This window comes from Pleurodeles waltl, chromosome 1_1 (assembly GCF_031143425.1).
Source record: "Pleurodeles waltl isolate 20211129_DDA chromosome 1_1, aPleWal1.hap1.20221129, whole genome shotgun sequence".
Classification (NCBI taxonomy): domain Eukaryota; kingdom Metazoa; phylum Chordata; class Amphibia; order Caudata; family Salamandridae; genus Pleurodeles; species Pleurodeles waltl.
In genome coordinates this window covers 523,548,649-523,571,052 of record NC_090436.1, presented here as the reverse complement: position 1 = coordinate 523,571,052, position 22,404 = coordinate 523,548,649, and the positions used below count along the sequence as shown (strand labels likewise).

Below are 22,404 nucleotides of genomic sequence, written 5' to 3'. Positions count from 1 at the left end.
TCCTGTGCACATATGAGAGAGGGGCCCAAAACGTTCAACAAATATTCCACAAGACAATCTTCATCATCATCCAGTCCCAATGGGGCTGAAGGAACCACAAGAGAGGGATACAGCCTCGTCACTTTTGCAACATTTTCTTGCCAATATTCTTGTAGCTTCTGTAAAGCCTCTTTTCTCATATCATCCAACATTTTACACTGCTGTTCCTTTATCTTACTCATGTCTCTTTGTCCATTCGTTGCTGCTCTCTTTGATTAAGTGCCTCCTTCTCCACAGGTTGGGTCGGTTTCTTTTTCTCATTCATGCAGTTGTGCAAATAAATCAGTGATTCAGTTCCTACAAACCATATTCAGAAAATTTCAATTTTGGATCCTTTTTTGTCAGTTCAGTCCATCCTTTTAAACACAAACATGTATGCATTCAAACTTATTCAGCTTCTCAAGAGCCGGCATTCTCTCAGTGAAGGGGTGCCTCATCTAATTTTCTATATCTTTTACTTACCTATGACTTCGAATAAGGGCCCTACCACACACTCACCTCCACACTCTCCTGGGGAAGGGTATTCCCAGACGTCGGTCCCGTGCTCACTATGCCACTGAGTCAAGCTAGCCTGGCTGATGAAGAGTGATACCCTGAAACCGGTCCCAGGATGCTTATTTCCGGTCCAGGGAGGACCCGGCCTGGCAGTTTGGCCTTGACTGTTCCTATAAGGAACAAGGTCAAGACTGATTTTCATATGGTTAGGTCCAAACTGGGGTGGCATGGTGAGCAAAAGAATGGTGGATAAAACCCAGATCTCTGACTGGGGGTGAGTGTTTGAAAAGTTTCAGCACTCTGTCCATCATCATTTTGTGTTGCACGAATTTCCCAAAACAACAGCTCTCCATACAGCACTTACACTGACATTCACCCCTTTTACGGGAGGAATCTGGCACTGTTTACCTATTTCCTTTTCCCTGTGAATAAACATTGGTAGGGAGAAGGTTCTCAATCACACCTGCCTATTACCTCTAACCGAATCTCATACCTGACGGGCCTGTCCCTTCGGCAGACTCAACGCACCTGGGGAGGAATCAAGAGTCACACATACCCTGTGCCTGCGTAGATCTCAAAGAATTAGTAAGGTTACACATGGCCGCTTACCAGTGCAGCAAAGTTGAGGCCACAAGCAGAGGTTGGAAATTTAGGGGAATATCCATCTAGTGTGTCTCCTGGTATCACCATGACTTGGCAGCAGCGGATCCGATGGAGTGTCGACTGGATGCCTGCACTGCTTTAACAGAACTGTAACAGCATGATACAATAACCAATCTGAGGCCGAAGATTCTTTGAGAGCAAAGCATATATTCCATCTGAAAGGACATCTTAAGCAAGCCTTGGCTACTGCATGTCTACCAGGTCATCCCCAAGTAATGGCAGATATATCCTTGCAAAGCACTGGACATTTATAGACAGTGCACACAGAGAAACAATAAATTATCTATTAGTAATATGTGACAGCTCATCCTTGCAAAGTTGATAAGAGTAACGGAAAGAAACATATTTCCCACCATTGATTCAAGCTTGAAACGTGGTTTCAAGTCTGAGAACAGAACTCTGTGGGCATCCTCCACAATAATTCTCACAGTGCAGGAAACTTGAGCTCCTCAAAATACAATTTTTTAGTTTCCATTGTTAACTCTGCTGTGTGTGTGTACTCTGGCAGTGTTGGATACATACTCCTACATTTCCAAGGAAAATGCCCTCAAAAAACGTCAACAACCTATCTGCAGCTTAGTCCTGGTTTTTCACCCTTCCACACATTTCTGGTGCTAACAGAACCTACTACCCAATAAACTATTGCCACTCTTTTAGTCTAGCCCGGTGGCTAGACAAATATGCTCACAGATGTAGTCTACTTATCCCTGTCCTTTTTCCCCAGCTTTTTTTCATCAGTTTTAACTGGAATGTCAATGTTCCCTTCACCATCTCATGGTATTGATCATCTACGACTTTAAATTCCATATCCTTGACCTTGCTCAATCTTTCAAAGCAAAGCAAATGGAACAACATTTCAAGTGCCCACTGTGCGTGCAGATGCTTTGCAGCCATCTTTGAATATTTAAAAAAAAAGTAAAAGAAAACCCATTCCAAGATGGGTGCAGCTTGCATACCTATCTGACTTTGGGGGAGGAAAAACAAGTATTGCAAGAGCCAATAGATATAATGGGCCGCGACCTATTGGCTTTGCCAGTACGTGTTTCTTTTGGACAGTGCCTTTTTTAATGTTCATGTTTCCAGTAGATGAGCCAGCCTCTGCCGCAACTGCATTGCTTTAACCCCTTGACAGCCAAGGATGTAACGGTTATGTCCTTGGCTGCGGCGCTGAGGCTCCAAGGACGTAACCGTTATGTCCTGATACCAGCTCAGTGCCCCCACCGCAGGGATGGAAGGGGAATCGCTTCCCCTTCCACCCTCGCCCACTTCTTTTCCCCCCTGTGGCATCTGATGACGTCAGCGCACGATCGCGCGCGGACCTCATCAGAGGCCTGCCCCGCCGCACTGGAAGCTCAGCTTGCAGCGCGGGTCACTGGAAGGGCCAAGAAAGGCATGAAAGGAGAGGAAAAGCCTTTCCTCTCCTTTCATGTCTCTCTCAGCATTTCAGCTTTTTTTTTGTAATTGTCATGAGGGGAGCAGCCCCTTGGGCAAGGGCCGCTCCTCAGGAGGCCAAAGTATAATTAGGCCAATCTCCCTCCAAGAGCGGCAGAAACACCCTAAACACAAGGGATACATTTTTAAAAATGTACTTTTATTTTTTACATGTGGGAAGTGACCCCTTAGGCAAGGGTCGCTCCCCGGGAGGCAAAATAAATTTTAGGCCATTGCTGCCCCTCTTGGGGGTAGACCGGCCTATTTTTGTTGGGCCGATCTCTTGGGGGCAGAAACCACTAGACACCAAGGATTTTTTTTTAAATATTATTCAGTAAGGGGAGCGGACCCTTGGGCAAGGGCTGCTACCCGGGGGAGGAGGGGGAATATTTTTAGACCTTTTTTGCCCCCCCCCCCCAGACACCAGGGATATGTTTTTGTTTATGTTTACTTTTGTTTTTTATATATGGGAAACCACTAGACACCAGAGATTTTTATTTTTTTGCGTCAATTTCATGCAAGGGGAGAGACCCCTTAGGCAAGAGTTGTTCCCCTGATGGGCAAGGGCAAATTTATTTTAGGCCATCACTAGGCACCGGGAATATATATATATATTTGTTTTGCGCCAATTTCACGCATGGGGAGCGACCCCTTAGGCAAGGGTCGCTCCCCTGGGGAGGTGGGGGGAGCACATTTATTTTAGGCCATTTCTGCTCCCCTTGGGGGCAGATCAGCCTATTTCTAATTTCTATTCTAATTTCTAATTTCTATTTCTATTTCTAATAGGCTGATCTGCCTGGGGGGGGGGGGGAGAAACCCATACACTAAAACATCTTATCCCACTGCAAGCAAAAGGACATTTGATTATTTTGGGTTTTGGTTTTACATTTGGGCCATGAGAGCTTGGCTAACTCTCACAATCGTCCCACTTGGAATGGTGAGGGCTGCACTTTTTGGACATTGGGACCCTGCCATGTAGAAAAATCCACAAGACCTAGACACATCTGAAAACTAAACATCTGGGTGAGTCCAGGGTGGTGTGCTTCACATGCACCCCGCACCTTTTTCTTACCCACAATGCCCTGCAAACCTCCAACTTTGTTGGAAATCACACATTTTTCCCACATTTTTGTGATGGAACCTTACGGAATCTGCAGGAATCCACAAATTCCTACCACCCAGCATGGTCTCATCTATACCGATACAATTTCTGCTGCACTTGTCAGCCTAAAAATGATTTTTTTAAACTGCCCTTTTGGACCCGCTTTGGTTCCCCCTCAATTTCGACATGTTTTTGGCTCTTCCCTGTGACAGGCACTTGGCCCACCTACGCAAGTGAGGTATCATTTTTACCGGGAGACAGAGGGGAACGTTGGTGGTAGGAAATTGTTCCGATGCGGTGATCCCATGCAGAAATGTGGGAAACATTTTTTTTTTTTTTTAGCTAAATTTGAGGTTTGCTGAGGATTCTGGGTAAGAAAACATTGGGTGATCCAAGCAATTCACACCTCCCTGGACTCCCTCGGGTGTCTAGTTTTCAGAAACATCTGGGTTTGGTAGGTTTCCCTAGATGGCTGCTGATCCCAGGACCAAAAACGCAGGTGCCTTCCCCCGCAAAAACAGGTAGTTTTGTATCTGGTAACTTTGATGTGTCCAGATGGTGTTTTGTGGCATTTCCTGTCGCGAGCACTTGGTCTACCCACACAAGTAAGGTACCATTTTTATTGGGAAACTTGGGGTAATGCTGGGAGGAAGGAAATGTGTTGCTCCTTTCAGACTCCAGAACTTTCTGTCACAAAACTTGTGAGGAATTTTTTTTTTTTTTTGGCCAAATTTTGAGGTTTGCAAAAAATTCTGGGTAACAGAACCTGATGAGAGCTCCACATGTCACCCCATCTTAGATTCGCCTAGGTGTCTAGTTTTCATAAATGTGCACGTTTGGTAGGTTTCCGTAGAGGTTCCGGCTGAGCTAGAAGCCAAAATTCACAGCTAGGCACTTTGCAAAAAACAGCTCTGTTTTCTTTGGGAAAATGTGATGTGTCCACGTTGTGTTTTGGGGCATTTCCTGTCACAGGCGCTAGGCCTACCCACACAAGTGAGGTGCCATTTTTATCAGGAGACTTGGGGGAATGCTGGGTGGAAGTAAATGTGTGGCTCCTCCCCTATTCCAGAACTTTCTGTCACCAAAATGTGAGGAAAAGGTGTTTTTTGGCCAAATTTTGAGGTTTTCAAAGGATTCTGGGTAACAGAACCTGATGAGAGCCCCACAAGTCACGCCATCTTGAATTCTTCTAGGTGTCTAGATTTCAAAAATGCGCAGTTTTTTTAGGTTTCCCTAGATGCTGGCTGAACTAGAGGCCAAAATCCACAACTAGGCCTTTGCAAAAAACAGCTCTGTTTTCTTTTGGAAAATGTGATGTGTCCACGTCGTGTTTTGGGGCATTTCCTGTCGTGGGTGCTAGGCCAACCCACTCAAGTGAGGTACCATTACTATCGGGAGACTTGGGGGAACGCTGGGTGGAAGGAAATTGGTAGCTCCTATCAGATTCCAGAACTTTCTGTCACCAAAATGAGAGGAAAAGGTGTTTTTGTTGGCCAAATTTTGAGGTTTGCAAAGAATTCTGGGTAACAGAACCTGGTGAGAGCCCCACGAGTAATCCCCATCTTGGATTCCCCTAGGTGTCTAGTTTTCAAAAATGCACAGGTTTGGTAGGTTGCCCTAGGTGCCAGCTGAGCTAGAGGCCAAAATCCACAGCTAGGCACTTTGCAAAAAACAGCTCTGTTTTCTTTTGGAAAATGTGATGTGTCCATGTTGCGTTTCCTGTTGCGAGCATTAGGCCTACCCACGCAAATGAGGTACCATTTTTATCGGGAGACCTGGGGTAACACAGAATAGCAAAACAAGTGTTACTGCCCCTTGTCTTTCTCTACATTTTTTCCTTCCAAATGTAAGACACTGTGTAAAAAAGACATCTATTCTGTAATTCACATGCTAGTATGGGTACCCCGTAATTCAGAGATGTGCAAATAACCACTGCTTCTCAACACCTTATCTTGTGCCCATTTTGGAAATTCAAAGGTTTCCTTGATACCTATTTTTTACTCTTTATATTCCAGCAAATGAAGGGCTGTATACCCGGTATAGAATGAAAACCCATTGCAAGGTGCAGCTCATTTATTGGCTCTGGGTACCTAGGGTTCTTGATGAACCTACAAGACGTATATATCCCCGCATTCAGAGGAGTCCAGCAGACGTAACGGTATATTGCTTTAAAAAATCTGACATCGCAGGAAAAAGTTACAGAGTAAAACGTGGAGAAAAATGGCTGTTTTTCACCTCAATTTCAATATTTTTTTATTTCAGCTGTTATTTTCTGTTGGAAACCCTTGTAGGATCTACACAAATTACCCCTTGCTGAATTCTGAATTTTGTCTACTTTGCAAAAATGTTTAGCTTTCTGGGGTCCAGCATTGGTTTCACACCCTTTTCTGTCACTAACTGGAAGGAGGCTGAAAGCACAAAAAATAGTAAAAATGGTGGATGTCCCAGTAAAATGCCACAATTGTGCTGAAAAATTGGGTTTTCTGATTCAAGTCTGCATGTTCCTGAAAGCTGGGAAGCTGGTGATTTTAACACCGCAAAGCCTATTTTTGCAGCCCTTTTTTCCCATTTTTTTAAAAAAACGAAATGTTCGCTGTATTTTGGCTAATTTCTTGATCTGCTTCTTGGGAACCCTAAAGTCTGGGTACCTCTAGAATCCCTAGGATGTTGGACAAAAAGGACACAAATTTGGTGTGGGTAGCTTATGTGGACAAAAAGTTATGAGGGTCTATTGTGAACTGCCCCAAACAGCCAAAAAAAGGCTCGGCACAGGAGGGGGAAAAGGCCTGGCAGCAAAGGGGTTAAGGATTGTGCAATGTGTCTATTTTCTTGAGCATATTATGTGTTGCCTTCTGCTTCCTCTGCATGAAAATAGCTGGCTATTCCCTTTAATACTGCGGTCACACCTGATGTCCATAAAACTTTGGGCCTGGCACTTACTCTTTTTCAAATAAGCACAAAACAGAAGTATGAGGGGCAATTAAGGTGAGCAAAGGAGTACCTGTACAAGTCACTACTGAAGAGGAAAAAGGAAGGGGAGATGCAACAAACAAAGGAGCTGGCAAATAAGAAATAATAATTACCACCTTGGAGAGCCAGCAGCCCAAACTCATGTCAGGTCTCACCTGTTAGACATCATCCTCTGCTCTGACAAAATCCTAAGAAACCTAAACAGGAATGCACTTCTAAAGGACAAATTCTACATTATTTTCTCAGTCTTTATAATTCCATTGATATAGATCACACAGCATGCAGTTATAGTCTTAAAATATCAATTTGCAAAGTCAGAGTTTGCGGATTACCAGCCCCTTTGATGTGAGTGAGGAGTCCAGTTACTAAGTGATGTGCAGGCTCTCTACCTACAGGCCACTTGTGAAGCATTACACTTCGCAGGCGTGTGGTATCAGATGCATGTGTACGTTTGACGACCATTGAATGAAGTCATTTCCTGTAGAAAACAGATTTCCAAAGGCCATTTCACCTGTACTAAAGGTGTCAAGTTGGTATGTAGCAGTGTCCATGTTGCTTTACAGATGACAGTTCCCTCTTTGTCCCATTGTGTCTGTTATGAGGAGTACGGCAAAGGTATCTGGGAGTGGCTTTTAACAAGCATGACGGGTCATTCTGATTAAACCTGTATTTATCGGGACACAGTGAGATACTTCAGAGTGTCCCCTTGAGGAAGCAAGTATGTTGGACAGAACCTACTCTCCCATCAAAAGGTTACTGGCAGCAATCCCACCAGCTCATAATTTCCTCAGAACATACAATCTAGCACACATTTCACTCACACATTTCAGCCACGCATTCATCACTCCATGCATTTACGACGGGCCTCCATTGCAGTTTGCTGCTTCTCTCCGCTGTGGTTTGTATTCTGTCAATCTTTTGTTTGTTATCACTATTTTGCCTCTTTGTGGCCCTCTTTCTTGCACCCTGTCTGTAGCGAGTCTGAGTTAACAGTGAATGTTTCGTAATGTGCTTCCATAGAGCATCTTTCTGCTACACATGGAAATTTCAGTACTAAGAGAGGGAAGTAATCTTTCCTGCCCAACATCAGTTTTCGGCAAAACACGTAGGGAGACACAGCTCTGACTATGAGAAGGAAATTGCTGAGGTGGACAAATGTCACTCGTCTCCAGTACTGCCACACTCACTAGAAGCAGGTTGCGCTTCTCGTTTTAAGCAGTTCCACACAGATCACGCATGATCAGCACCTTGTGGGCAGCCGTTCAATGACGCAGCAACAAATGGACTGACAGTCATTGAGCACACCGGCCTTTGGTAGTGGCTCATCTTTTATTGAGTGCTTGCGTTGTTTGGTCTCATATTTCAAATCCAACAAGGTTTAGAATGTTTATACCACCTAATAGAGTTTTGCAACTGCATCTACTCACATTTAAATGTTTTTTTTTGGTGGAGACCGGGCATCATGATGTTCCCCATCCATCTTGGCCTTAACAGTAAAAGAAGGACCACACCCACAAACTGTGCAAATCTAAACGAGGAGGAAGGGGCGAGCTTCCCCTTTTCTTCTTCCCATTACAAGGTGGCCCTTGAAATTCTATTTTCCGTGGCCACCTTCAACCAAAGCAAGCTAGAGGATTCTTTTTCAACAGAAAGGTTTTGTGATATGATATCCCACAGAATATTTAAGGCCCATTCCCTGCACTGTTTCGGTCGGTTTTTGGCTACTGATTTGTCACTCTCCAGCCTGTGTTTTGTCCCTGTCCGTTTTTCAGAGTTTTGCCTCCTGGGTTGTGCTGTGTTCCTGTATTACTGATGTTGCCTTATTTGGTTCCTTCTATGCACACTGTGTTGTGATTCATTACACAGCTTTTTCCACAAATTGATGGCTTCTTTTAGAGGCTCTTTCTGGATATATATATATATATATTATACGTTGTTGCATGCAATAGGCGCAATGACTACCAGAAGGGGTCACCCTTACCTGAAAGAGCCTAGTAGGATAATTAAGGATTGACCCGGACATACTGTTTTTTTTTTTTTTTTTTAGAGAATATTTGACTGTACCTGAAAATAAACTAATGGGTAGTTATTCAGAATCAGTACATAGGAAGGGGAATGATAGGTAACTGAACTTAGCAGGTAACCCAGAAGGGGCAGGCAGTGCAGGGCCTAGGAAGAGGCCTCATTATCCACTCGAGCGTTTATCGGTGTTTGTAGCTATTGATCTCTGCTCTTGTGCTCAGAGAAGGAGGATGCTTTACTGTCTGCAGCGAGCTCAGCTGCTGGGATACAAAATGTAGGAATAGCTGCCTACTTCGTGATAGAATAATTTACCCAAAGGTTCACTTTCAACAGTAGGCAAGAAAAATAATCACATCACAGAATAACATCCAAATCATGGCAATATACAGTTGATTTAAATTATGTTCACTTTATGAGTTTACTACAGGACTTTAGCTGTGGGGTGAGTAAAGGCAGTTTATACTGTGAATGAGATTGGACCAAAGTGCGTCTTTGTACTGATTTTAAAGTGCTTGTGAGGGGCTGAAGTATGTGTGCTGCTATGACCATCACAAATAAATTAAAATATATATTCTGTTTTGTATGGCAAAGTGTAAACTAAGGTTTGAGGTAATTTCAAAATTACATTTATAGAAAAATGATTACTTTCTAAGCCTCAAAATTTTATTTCAGAGCATTTCAGGATGGCTTTGGTGATCACTCACCAACTTCTCGAGAGCAGGATATTGATTGGCGGCATTGGTTGTACAGGATGGAGCCCTCTATAAGACCCTCTTTGCCGAAGTAAGTAATTAAACACGTTTTCTAGATAAAGTTATACTTTTCCTAACAAACACGTTTCATTAAATGTTATCTTAATTTGTGCTCACGGTTAAGTATAGAGGAAACGCTGTAACTTTCACGTTGAATTTACAGTGCCAAAGGCTGCACACCACTTTTAATTTCCATGGTCTGATGAGTCAAGCATGAGTTCTCTTTCCCTCTCGTAAACTAGAGCTTACTTGAGGAGTTATTTTTCTTTGACACCTGGAGAAGGCATACTACAAAGACAGAACTGCAGAGTTCTGTCCCACAAAGATCCCCACACTGTAAACTGTGTACTTGTATAGCGCACTACTCACCCGTTAGGGTCTCAAGGCACTGTACGCATACCGCTGTGGAACCCCTCCTGGCTTTTCCCTGTGAGGTGCCCACTCCTGGGCAAACTCCAAGCCAGGCATCCCAGCGCTGTTGGGGCCGTTGTGGAGATAAAGCAAGCTATTGCCCAGAGTTACAGAGTGGGACCCATTAATTAGATTAGGCACCGATGCGAGAATTATCAGGTCCGAGGAAATTGAGCCCAAGACCCGCCTAGGCGGGAATGGAACCCTGGTCCTGGGCCAGATTTCTGCATCAGGGTCTGCCGCTCTAACCATTGAGCCACACTTCTCCACACTCGGTAGCCCTTCAACAATCTGAAAGTACCCTTTCTGTTCAGCATGTTGCAAGCAACATAAAAGTAGTTTTACCTGCAGAAAGGAAGTTACCATACCTCCAGCTTGAATGTCTACATAGTCTCTCCTTTAATGATGGTAAGACATCAGCCGCATTGCAAATTGACTTAACTTGCCAGCATTGTGAGCCTGTAGCGATTGCATCCGATTGCATCCTGATAACTTCTGGTGTCTCTTAGCTGCGTGCAAATGCTGGCATTCCTCCCAATTGTCAGAGTAAATTGGGCTTGGGGATTGAATCTGTTTCGCCAGGATTTTTAACCGATCAGGTATCCATCCCCCTCACTGGATCCCACTTTAAAGCCAAATTATCCAACAAAATACACCTTTTTGTTAGTTAATAACTCACCCTGCTCTAGTCCTGTGCTTGAATTTACCAGACTCTAAGTTCTTGCTTCCATCAATTCCGCACCATAACACTCACTTTTGTTACATATTCAGCATACTTTGTGGCCTAAAAGCCATTATCTGCTGCTAGTATAGAACCATCCCATTTCATTCTGCACTACACTTTGCCCTTTTCACTATGATTCCTGGGCCTTCTGCCCTCAAGCTTTTTCATTCTTGCTACACATTACACAATCCACACAGTTCCTCCCACCCTCACCGGTTCTCAAACTCCTGACCCAGTGCCTGGTCCCTACAAAGTCAGGCACCAATAGAGACCCTCATGCACCTACTTTCATTCTGCTACTCAGGCTGTCTGGTTACCGGCCCTGATTTTTCCCAGTTTTTGCCGTTCCAGCATCCCGTCTGCTTCTAACTTACCTATGGCCTCTGTCCAACTATACAATCCTTTTGTTCGGTCAGGTTGCTCTATTAAGTCCCTCACACAGCTTAACTTCCAACCAGCCCCTGTTCTAACTAACAGTCTTATTAAGAGGTATCACTCCCTCAAGTGGTTGGAACTCTATGAGGCTTCAGACTGGAAGAAGCGGGCAACGTGCCAGTCACTTCAAAACTCTGACGCATGCCAACACACTTCTAAAAGGTGTGTTTAATGAGCACCCACAATGCCCAAAAACTCTCTTGACAAATGCAACATGATCGTCAACTACGACAGGTGTAAGAAACAAAGAAAACAAAATAAAAGCAACTGCCACTTAATAACAGAGGGGTGGGGAGCAGGCAGTGAAGCCATGCATCTCCATGGACAATTACAAGAAAGTTATACATCTCACACTGCCACAGTGGGATGCCTGCAAACCCATCACCTTTTCTCTAAGAGTTCAATGCCCTTAGTGCATATTAAGGCCAGGTATCGCCGAGGCCTCTTACCACCAAACACCACTCCCCCCACACCACCCAAAGCTTAAATGAAACTTCAGATAGACCTTGCTTTGGGATTAGGGGTTGTAAACCCCGGCCGTATTTTATTATTGACAAGACATTGTTAATCATAATCAAAATTATACGCAGTAACCACAATCATATTCACATATTATTTACAGAGTTTTGTCAATGGATGCCTAGCCTTGACAGAGTACTCTAATATATCGACATTCCTGACTCTGACTAAAAAACAGTTAGTTCCTGTGTACTGAATGTTGGTGGTTGTGAATAAGATCATGACTGTTTTATAGTATTCCATACCCTGCCCCTCCTTACGATACGAATCCCAGGGGTAGGATCTCCATCAGGGTGTTCTCATACCTTTCCAAGCTGGATTGCTTCGGGGGGGGGACCCGCCTGCCCTCTAGGATACCTACCACGGGCACCCCTGCCACCCCCTAAATCCAACCCCCCCTCCCCCAAGAGACAGTGCTCGCTTCAGACCTTCTGCTCATGTGCAGGTGTTTGTTCCTAAGGGCCAGATGCCAGCGACCGCTCGCAATCCCCCACGCCCCTGTATGTCGTCTGCACTTCCCAGTCAAAAAATATAGGAGGGATGGGGAGGTATTATGGTCCAGTGTATATCCTCCCAAGGAATACGTCAAAAACATATAATACACTGTTCCAAAAGAAGTGCAAGGAGACTGGGGGCTATCGTGAAGGGGGTCCTAAATTTTAGGAGCAAGACACCTCACACATCCCGAAGGATGTCATGCTTCATCATCGGAGCAGCTCCTCGTCAGACTGGCGCTGCAATGTCTGACGGGCTCCACCCCGAAAAGGGGGGGCTCTTTGCCGGAGATCTTTTTGTGGTGATGAAGCCGTAGCCCCAAATGTGGGAAAAAGTATAGAAGGAGATCCAAAAATGAGATAGATTAAAATTGGCTCTCTAGATCAGCACAGGGTAGCCTAGTTTATTAGCCCAAATCTCCTTGCACTTCTTTTGGAACAGTGTATCATATGTTTTTGACGTCTGCACTTCCCAGTCATCGCCCCTTGGAGGGTCCAATTAGCTTGCCACCCAGTTTCTGTAATAAAAAAAAAGGTACCCATTTGTATTCCCAGTCATGATATCAACCTGCCACAGTCCCACATCGTTGACTGACGATGTGGCCTCCCCCCCCACCAGCAGCAGTCCAGTACGCTAACATAGCCAGGCGAATACATTGTCCAAAAACATTTCATAGCCGACTCGCAAAAGATGGACTCCATCCTGCAAGAAAAACCTGTCTCCTTTAATGCAGCCATGCGCGACCACAGCCAACCTTGGAGTCCGAAACAACTTGGCCAGTTTGCTATTGATTCTCCTCACTGAGTCATTGAGGGCTTTTACTGAGGGCCCGCCCCTCCACAGACTACTAGGGATCATGTTCGACCAAGCAAGGACCGCCTGAGGGAATTTTTGGGCAAACCATCCAATTTCCGATATTACCAGCTCAAACAGACCACGGTGACCTAGAGAAACAAGATTATTATCCCCAAGATGCAGCACAATGATGTCTTGTGACGAGTAGCCTGAGCGCAGCATTGAATCCAGAAATGTCCTTGAGTGAGCCACAACCCGCCTCGGCCAAAGAAAGAGATACAGAAACCAACCTTCGATGCGCATGACGCAAACGCACTCCTTGTATATAGTTCACCTGCGCGTTGGACATGCAAATGTCTGATTACCCACACGTTGGTGACCCCAGCAACTTCTGCATGAACCGGAGTCTTTTGGACTGTCAACCACTTGTCGCAAGCGTCTACAAAGACTACAGAGAAAGTAAGGCGTCAAGGACATGAACACATAGCATATGCAGTCTCACATATCGCTTGGAGCAATCTGATGATCACCCCCCAATTCTCTTAACTGCTGCTCCAGGGAATCCCATTGCCACGGCCTCCGTGGCTGCCCCTATTCTAAAGGAGTGAGTGCCAAAGTCAGAGGAGTCAAAACCCGCTGCCAGAAGAGAGCGCTTGAGCACTTGTGAGAATTGGTACCTAGTAAGTGGCGTGTCATCTGCATGTACCAAGTCTGCACCCATTTCCCCCGGTGTGCACTGTGCTAGGAACACCTCTAAGTTACGTATAGGACAATATGTCCTACCCGGGGCTCTATGCAGTAGGATGTGGTCCCCCCTCCCATCTTGATCCATCTTGGAGGGGGGTACGGTGATCACCAGACATCCAGATCCCTCTTGCCAATGAATATCTGCCAACTGCAGTCCCCCAGAGGTGTCCCTTTAATTTTGTGCAACTAGCTCACCTAATTGGAAAGCCCCATAAAAGGCCAGGGTAAAGGCTGACTTAAATAAGGCGACCTCCCAAGGAGACGTACAAATGCGATCCAATGCGACTAGCAAGGCCCCCAACTTTGCCGCATCTCTGGGCCACCTAGGGTCTAGTTTAGAGCCCTGAATGTGCTGCCAGCCCTCATGGGCCCTTCTTACCATAAATTATTGTGTACCATCGAGCACCTCCCCACAGTTGTGCAAAGAAATAAATAGCATTAGAGTGATGCCTGGCGCATGCAAAAACTGTAAAAATGGCAAGATTGAAGATGGATCAAAACAAGTGTACAATACCGCCCCAGCCAGGAAAATTAATATATGCTGCAAATGCTCCCTGATAAGCCGGTCCGGTGTTCCATGGCACCAATTTGCCACAGATGTTCTGGAAAAGGCGTTGGGAACTCCTCCGCTCCAGGGAGGTGAGACCTGAAAACCTGCATCTTAAAACTGGAGAGTGCATCAGCAGTGTTATTCAACACACCAGGCACGTGCTTAGCTCTGAAGGTCACATTCAACCTTAAACTCAGTAACACTATCTCTTTCAGCAGCCTTAGGATCATCTTGCACCAGCACCTGCTTGCTGGTTAATGCACTCAACCACTGACATGTTATCTGACCAGAAAATCACAGATTGGTTCCGAAATCCCTCTGGCCAAATTGACAAAGCCACTAGAATTGGGAATAGTTCCAAGAAACAAATGTTAGCTACCAGGCCCTCCTGGACCCAGTGTAAGGGCCATAGCTGAGTGCACCAGGCCTTACCAATTATAGCCCCAAACCTTCGCTGCCAGCCGCGTCTGTGAAAAGACTGTGTCCTGTCCCTAAACACCCACTCCAAAAAGGTACTAAACTTCTCAAAATATGAACATGACACAGAGCAGCCCATAGGCATACACCTATCAAAGTAATACCTTCCTTCCCACTGGAAACCCAGCAGATGTAAGTCATCGGGAAGCACCGGCAACAACCGAAATACGGATTCAGTGTCTGATTTCGCCATCAAAACCCCCGGCCCCAGCTCCTGTAGCATTTGAATTGCCTGATCCAAAGAAGCGTGCCTAACCGAACACGATGCCCCATCAATGGCCTCATTCAGTGATTGCCCCTTTGGAGTGGACAAATGGTGACTCAATCTGAACTCCCCTGGTTCTTTCTTGGGAACTACCCCTAAAGGAGAACAAAGCCCTGCATGGGAATTTCATCAAAATGTCCCGCCACCCGCCCCAAATCCAGTTCCTTTTTGATTTTGCCCCTGCCACCCCAGGGTTGGAGCGCAGAGGCAGGTGATTCCTGCAATGGGGCGAGCCAACATAGTCCTGAGCTGGTATTCTGAAACCGTCTTTAAGGCCCAAATACAACACCTGCGCAGCTGCTTGGTTGGGGTAAACATTAAGCCAAGGCACCATAGCCAATAGATTAACTGGGAACGGAACCTTCACAAAAAGGGAAACCGTTTGACCCCTGCCCATCGAATTGTCAGTCTTGTTTCTTGGCATCCTTATCCCGTGATTTTTTAAAACACTTGAACTCAGGATGGGAGGCCTGGCCTCAAAAGGAACAGCAGTGTATGAAATGGCATGTACCGGGGGACTGCGAGCAAGTGTATTGGTTGAAATCCCAGTAGGCCCCCCTCTTGGTCCCAGCCCCCACCGAGGTGCCTGAGCCCGTCCCATTAGTCCCACGAAAGGGCTGGTGACCCGGCCCCTGAGTGCGATTGGTATAACGCAACCAGGTGACCCAACAAAGGCTTATATGCCTTGAATCTCCTGAATTCCTTATCGTATTCTTTCCATGCTATGCCTCCATACTCATCGTACGCTCCCACGATCCTGTTCTGATAGCAAGCTAACTGGGCACCTAAGTCACTGAAACGTTCTGCTAGAATGGCCTGGTAAATGCAGAAGGCTCTCACCCAGTTGGACAAAGACTCCTTAACCTTCTTCCTTTGGGGCCCATGCCCAGACTCCCTTGAATGCGCACACTCTTTGCAACGCTTCACCTCCACCTTATCAACTTTGTCGACCTGGCCACTCCTTGCAGTGCCTAACTGGGAAACCAAACATCAAGCCTGTTCCCTAACATCACCCTTCCTAGCCCCCGACAATGGCCCCCCCCACCACATTGATAGACACCAACCCTACCTCAGACAGCCATGGCAACACTGACGCTAAATGCCCCCACAAGATCCCGCTGACTGGTCTCCCCCTCACTAGACGCCCCAGTGTCCCTACCCGCGACTGTGTTCTCTGGCCTGACCACAACGCTCGTGGTTTGCGCTGTCACCTGACCCAAACCCCCACTCCTGGGTTGCCCCGCACCCACAACCTGGGATGCACTAACCTCAGACTGCATCAAAGGTAGATTGACGCTGTCCCCAACCTGTGGAGGGGTGGCCTCTGCCCGCTTCTCCCCAGCCCCTTTACCTTTCCTCTGCCCGCGCACCCTCTTCGAAGCTGGGGGGGAACGCCTCACTAGGTGAACTCCCGCCCGCCGGTGCCCACCCTCCCGAGCACATGGCCTTCCCCCTCCCCCGAAGAAGATGGCTGCACCTTCAAGGATACTATGGAAGGATGCAATAGCCTGGTCCATAGCATCCATCCTAAGCATCAAGGCCTCAATGAGCTCCTCTGTTCGCGACAGTTTCTCTGCCATGGCCCAAAAACAGACGCCGCAACTCCTCACAGACCAATAGATAGGGCAAACAAAAGTAAACAGGCCCCAATAAAGTACCCCCCAAACAGGCAATCAAAATCCTATATATAGGAATAGCAAAATACACCTTGAGCATAGCATTGTAGATCTATATTTTCACCCCCGTCTTATTGGGCAGTTTGTACAGAACCATCAGCTTACCAAACACTTTACTATTGCACTCAAGAAAGTTGCAACAAAAAATACCTTATGATGAGTACGTTTAAATCTAAGTGCCCTAACATTATGGCGAGTCTGGAATCTGCAATTCCGTATTGCAAAGAAAATGAATGCCTTTCATTAGAAGGTTAAGTATATAAATACAGCAACTGTATTCATTGCTGCTGAAACATACTATACAGATGTTTGTTTCATCATGTGTTTTAACCATCGGATGCAAACTATATGGTTCGCCCCCCACCTTTTGTTTCTGTGCATGTGTTTCTGACGCTTGAAGGGAGTCCTAGAGGTCCCCCTCCTGATCAAGAACTTCAGGACGTTTTTTTAACCAATTTTTATTTATTATTTCAAACATTCACATTGACAGTACATTCAGATCTTCTGATGTACATGAACATTGCAGTCCTTGCATTCGGATCGTATATATGTGTAAAATAATGTTTGAGGCAGGAGTTATCGGTTTGTTTTAGAACTTGAACAGTAATAACAGAAGTGGAAGTGAGAACAGCAACTGTACCTTAAAAATAATAGATCATCGGAAGTACAGTAATTGTTGTTTGCATGTCCTCTCATCGCATCCACTCAGATTACAGCACCATTTACAGAGGCTATATACGTTGTCAGCGATGTGTCCTAGGTCACTGAACTCTTCTGTCTAAGGATCAGGATGAACAGGGAAGCGAAGGAGAACCAGGAAGAGGGGGCACACCAGTGAAGAAAAAGTTTAAAGGAACATGTATTTAACCTGGGAGCCCTTCTGTGTACGTTGTAGATCAGATAGTAGTTTCCCAGTCCACCGTTATGGAAACCCTGTATAATCCAGACGCCTCCTCCCTTCTAAGGGCCTCAGTTTCGGCCTTCCCCCACTTCAGTAGTGCTGCATACCGATATTGCATGCCCAGGAGAGTGTGGGCCTTCCAATGCATAGCAATGGTTCTGTGGCCTATCAACAAAGCAAGATCTATAAAGCGGTTGTTTGCTTTTGCTCCCTTCCAGTGTTTAAAGAGGCATCATAAGGAGCCCTTCAAGGTGTGTATGCCAATCCGCTCTGCTACCACTGTTATTTCTTCTGCAATGTCATTCCAGAGTTGTTCCACTTCTGGACAGGTCCAAACATATAGGCCAGGGCAGCGACTGGGCTCTGGCACCTAGGACATTTCCAGAGAGGATCCAAACATTTTGTGGAGGGAATCTGGCGTGAGATAGGCCCTATGCAGTATATCTGGAATTTCATATTATGCAATACTTTTTTGGGGTATATTATCACTGTTTCATTTGTGAGTTCCCTACCTGCATCTTGCTCCCAACACCTACGGCAGTGTATGCTGGGCTTGGGTGAGCCAAGAAATTAAGCGACAGCCACTATCTATAGTATGGAATGTGTGTACTAAGGGGTGATGTTCTGGTTCTGTATCTGTAACGTGCCAAGCTTGTCTTAAAGTATCCAACAGTCTACCATGAGCCAGGAAATGTCCAGCCAGTATGACCCAGTGTGTTCGTAGCTGTTCAAAAGATATGAGAGAACCATTGTGGATAGAGCCCCAAGAGTGCTTACACCAGCTGTCTTCCATAGTTGGAAGCCCTCCCTTCCCAACAATGTACAGAAGGGGCTGATGGAGGCAAGCCTAATTTCAGCAGAATACTGTGGGATAGAGGGCATGAGTTGCAGGCTCCACCCATAACTGGCATGGGCTACACATAGGCCATGGGGTCAGGGGGTGTGGTTCCGGGAAGGAAAGCTTCCTGTGCCACCCGTCGCGTGCAACCTAGTGAGGCCTGTCCCAGCTCTTCTAATAGCTGTCCGAACAGCCATTGAAGCTGTGCAGCCAGATAGTAATGTTCAAAGTTGGCGGCCCCTAGACCCTCCCCCTCGTCTACAGGTAGCTGTGGTTGGTAGTTTGCGCAGTGCAACGTAGAGCCTACCTTTGTACCAAATAAAACTACCCAGTGTGGCATGAAGTATGTGAAAAACATTCAGAGGAATATGCACTGGAAGATTGTGGAAACAATCTAGTAAACAAAGTAGCAAAACCATTTTAGACAAGGAAATTCTGCCCTGGTCCATGAGTGGGAGCATGCCCCAGAAGGCCATTTGGGGGTGGAGTGAAGCAATGGCTCTGGTGAGTTTCCCATCTATGAGATTCTGTGTGTTGTGGGAGATGTGGAGCCCTAAATAGCAGAAAGTGCAGGGCTCCTGGTGCAGTAGGTGGGTGTCTACTAGTAAATGCTGCAGCAGGCAGGACACAAGCGGAACAGGCAGGGTTTGGCCCAGTTTGCTCCCAGACCAGAAGCTGCTCGAAATTCAGAGAGAATGATCGTTATGTCAGATATTCCATCCCTAATGTTGCTTTTGTAGATTGAAACATTGTCCGCATACAGTGAAATGGTGTGTATTTCCCCATTTAATGGTTTGCCCCATGCCCCGGCCAGTTGCCAAAGCCTCTGTGCCAGAAGCTCCATGGCTTGAGCAAAGAGGAGGCGGTGACAGGGGGCAACCCTGCAGATTCCCTCTGCTGACTGGAAATGGTGCATTGCCCAATCTTCACCCAGGGCATGGGGTCTGTATTCAAGAGACGTATAAGTCTATGCAGACGGCCCCTGATTCCCTGGGTATTTAGAGCTGAAAACATGTACTTCAAGTCCAGTGTGCCAAATGTTTTTTCTAAGTCCAACACAATACAAGCGACGTATGGCCATTGGTTGGGAGAGATCTCCATTACTCTGTAACCGCCAGATGTTTAGCATGGTGGACCTACCTGGAAAGATGCTGTTTTGGTCAGAATGGAATGGTCAGATCCTGGCATAGAGAGTGGATGGTATGAGGCCAGTTCTGAAGGGTCTTTCTCAGTTTTAAGTTTTAAGTAGAGAGACCAAGAGGGACTCCCGAAGCAACGGAGGAAGGCATCCTTCCGCCAGCGCAGCTTGGAAATGTTCAAGGAGATTAGGAGCGATTGAATGTTAATATGCTTTGTAAAATTCTATAGAGAAGCTATCTAACCCTGCAGTCTTGCAGGTGGCCATATCTCTAATTGCGCCCCATATTTCTTGTACCATAATAGGTACGTTAAGCTTCTCTAGGCCAGGGGCTCAATGACGGGTAGGGCGACCTCACTGAGGAAGATATGAATATATTGTGTCCAATTTGTGGAGGGAGGGTCATACTATGTTTGGTGGTGTGAAGTGAATTCATCATGAATGTCTACTTGATTACTGAGTAAACATGTCAGAGTCTGTCTGATCATAGCGACAGGTGACGTGGGGACTGCACTGTGCAGGAGCCATCCTCATAAACAACCTGTCACGACTCACGTGCTGCTTGCGCCTGGAATTTGCAGATCTGGTGGCGTGAATCTTCAATGTTCGGCTTTGGCCCAAAAAGGGGCGACTCTTTCTGGTAGCCACGGTGCTGTAGGCAATGGAGACACCAAGAACAGACCGTGCCCTTCAGAAAGTAGCGCCAGAGGGAAAAAACCCCTTAAAAAGGGGAAAAAACTTCCAAACAGGAAGACTCCTGGAGAAAAACAAGAACAAACAAACAGGAATCCAAAAGGAGCAAAAATCAGAAAACGCAGAATGCTGAATCCAAAACCAAAAGGCAAGGAAATCAGGAGCGAAGACACTAACTGAGCAGAAAGTGTTGCAGCGCAAAGAAAGAGGAAAAACACAGCCCTTATATACCAAAAAACAGGAAGTGACCCACAGGAAGTAAAAGGACACCATCTTAGATAGGGAAATAATACATAGAACAGAATAGTAGAGGAACCATAGAGAATAGGGAACAAGGAATGCTGGGAAAGCACAGGAATCTGGGAAGGAGGAAAAAACATAATGAAAGGCACACAACAGACTGCAAAAAAGAAGAAAGGACAAAGAAACGAAGAAAAACAGGTAAGAGGGTTCAGAGACCCCTGGGACAGTGAAAGGCAGAAGGAAGAACGAGGCCCCAAGCAAATCTGGGGCCTCGAAACGCGCAGGAGAGGCTGGGGGCGCGCCGCGTCTTAATAACGCGGTGCGCGGCCCGAGCCGAACGCCCGGCAGAAGTCGAGCTCTCGGCTCGCGCCGCGCGGTGCGGCGCGACAGTAGGTCCCCCTCCCGAAGGCCCAGGTTTAAGAGGGAATAAACAGTGAAAGCGTTGAATCAGGAGAGGAGCGTGAACGGAAGAGGCATCTTCCCATGAACATTCACTGAGAGGATAACCCTTCCAATGAATCAGATACTGAAGTCGTTTATGAAAAAGACGAGAGTCACAAATTTCCTGCACTTCATATTCAGGAACATCATCCACAAGGACAGGAGGTGGACAAGGAAACTGACGTGAGTAAGGATCAGGCACATAAGGTTTAAGCTGAGAAACATGAAAAACCGGATGGATCTTCCATGTATGGGGTAAGTGAAGACGGACAGTGACAGGATTGACCAACTGGAGAATACGGAAAGGCCCATAGTAACGAGGTGTGAACTTGTTTTGAGAGAGACGTGAGGGCAAGAATTTGGAGGAGAGCCAGACTTTATCTTGCAGATGATAATTTGGATTGGTTGTACGTCTCTTGTCTGCAGCCTTCTTCATATACCTCTTGGTATGTAACAAATTAGATCGAATTAGTTTATGGAGTTGGAGAAGGCGTTTGGAGAAATAGGTAATAGCAGGTAGAGGAGAGTTGGATTGTGGAGAAGTAGGGAAAGAGGTAGGATGAAAACCATAGGAACAGAAAAAGGGAGTGACCTTGGAGGCACTATGGACTGAGTTATTGTAGGAAAATTCAGCTAAAGAGAGGTAAGTGCTCCAGTTACTTTGGGTAGAATTGCAAAAGCATCGAAGATATTGCTCTAGTCCTTGGTTCAGACGCTCAGTCTGTCCGTTGGTCTGAGGATGGAACCCTGAAGACAGGGCTCTATTTATATTCAGTGTTTTACAAAAATGCTTCCAAAATCGGGAGATGTACTGAGGTCCTCTATCAGATATTATGGTATGGGGAAGTCCATGGAGACGGAAAACATGATCTATGAATATTTGACTTAGTTCTTGAGAAGTAGGCAGCCTTTTTAGGCCAGTGAAATGAGCCATCTTTGTGAAAGAATCCACTGTGACCATGATAACCCGGTTTCCTGCTGATGGTGGGAGTGAACACATAAAATCAGTAGAGATAGTATGCCATGGGGCCGATGGAACAGGCAAAGGCTGTAGTAATCCTGCCGGTCTGGTGTGAGGTATTTTGACTTGGGCACATATGGGACAGGCCTGAACGTATTTTTCCACATCCAGTTTCCAGGTAGGCCACCAGAAAAATCGTGAAAGTAGTTCTTGTGTGGCTTTGATGCCTCTATGACCAGCTACAGGGGAATCATGGCACATTTGTAATGCTTTCTTTTGCACCTTGTTTGTAGGGAGGAATATCAGGTCTTGGTAATAAAAATATCCTTGTTTCTTGTACAATAATGGTCTTAGTTCTTCTATGTCATGGTCCGATAGGTTGGCGTATTCTTGTTGTACTTCTTCCAGGAAAGACTGAGCCACTCCAATGATCTTACTGGGTTCTAGAAGATACTGGGATGAGGAAGGAGAACACTCTGGATATCGGCGAGACAGAGCATCAGCCAGAATGTTTTGAGATCCTGGAATATATGTAATATAAAAATCGTACTGACTGAAGAAAAAGGCCCAGCGGGCCTGACGACTATTCTGGCATACAAAATTTCTTAAACATTGTAAATT

General features: G+C 45.9%; 1 protein-coding gene across 2 annotated transcripts in view; it reads left to right on the top strand.

Moving 5' to 3' along the window:
• The window catches only part of KIAA0825 (KIAA0825 ortholog), a 2,111,807-nt gene that overhangs the window by 1,080,964 nt on the left and 1,008,439 nt on the right, over positions 1–22,404 (top strand). For both annotated transcript variants that reach the window (XM_069225418.1, XM_069225426.1), the window contains exon 13: positions 9,395–9,505. In XM_069225418.1, coding sequence (XP_069081519.1) covers positions 9,395–9,505 — 111 coding nt within the window. The remainder of the gene's footprint in view (positions 1–9,394; positions 9,506–22,404) is intronic.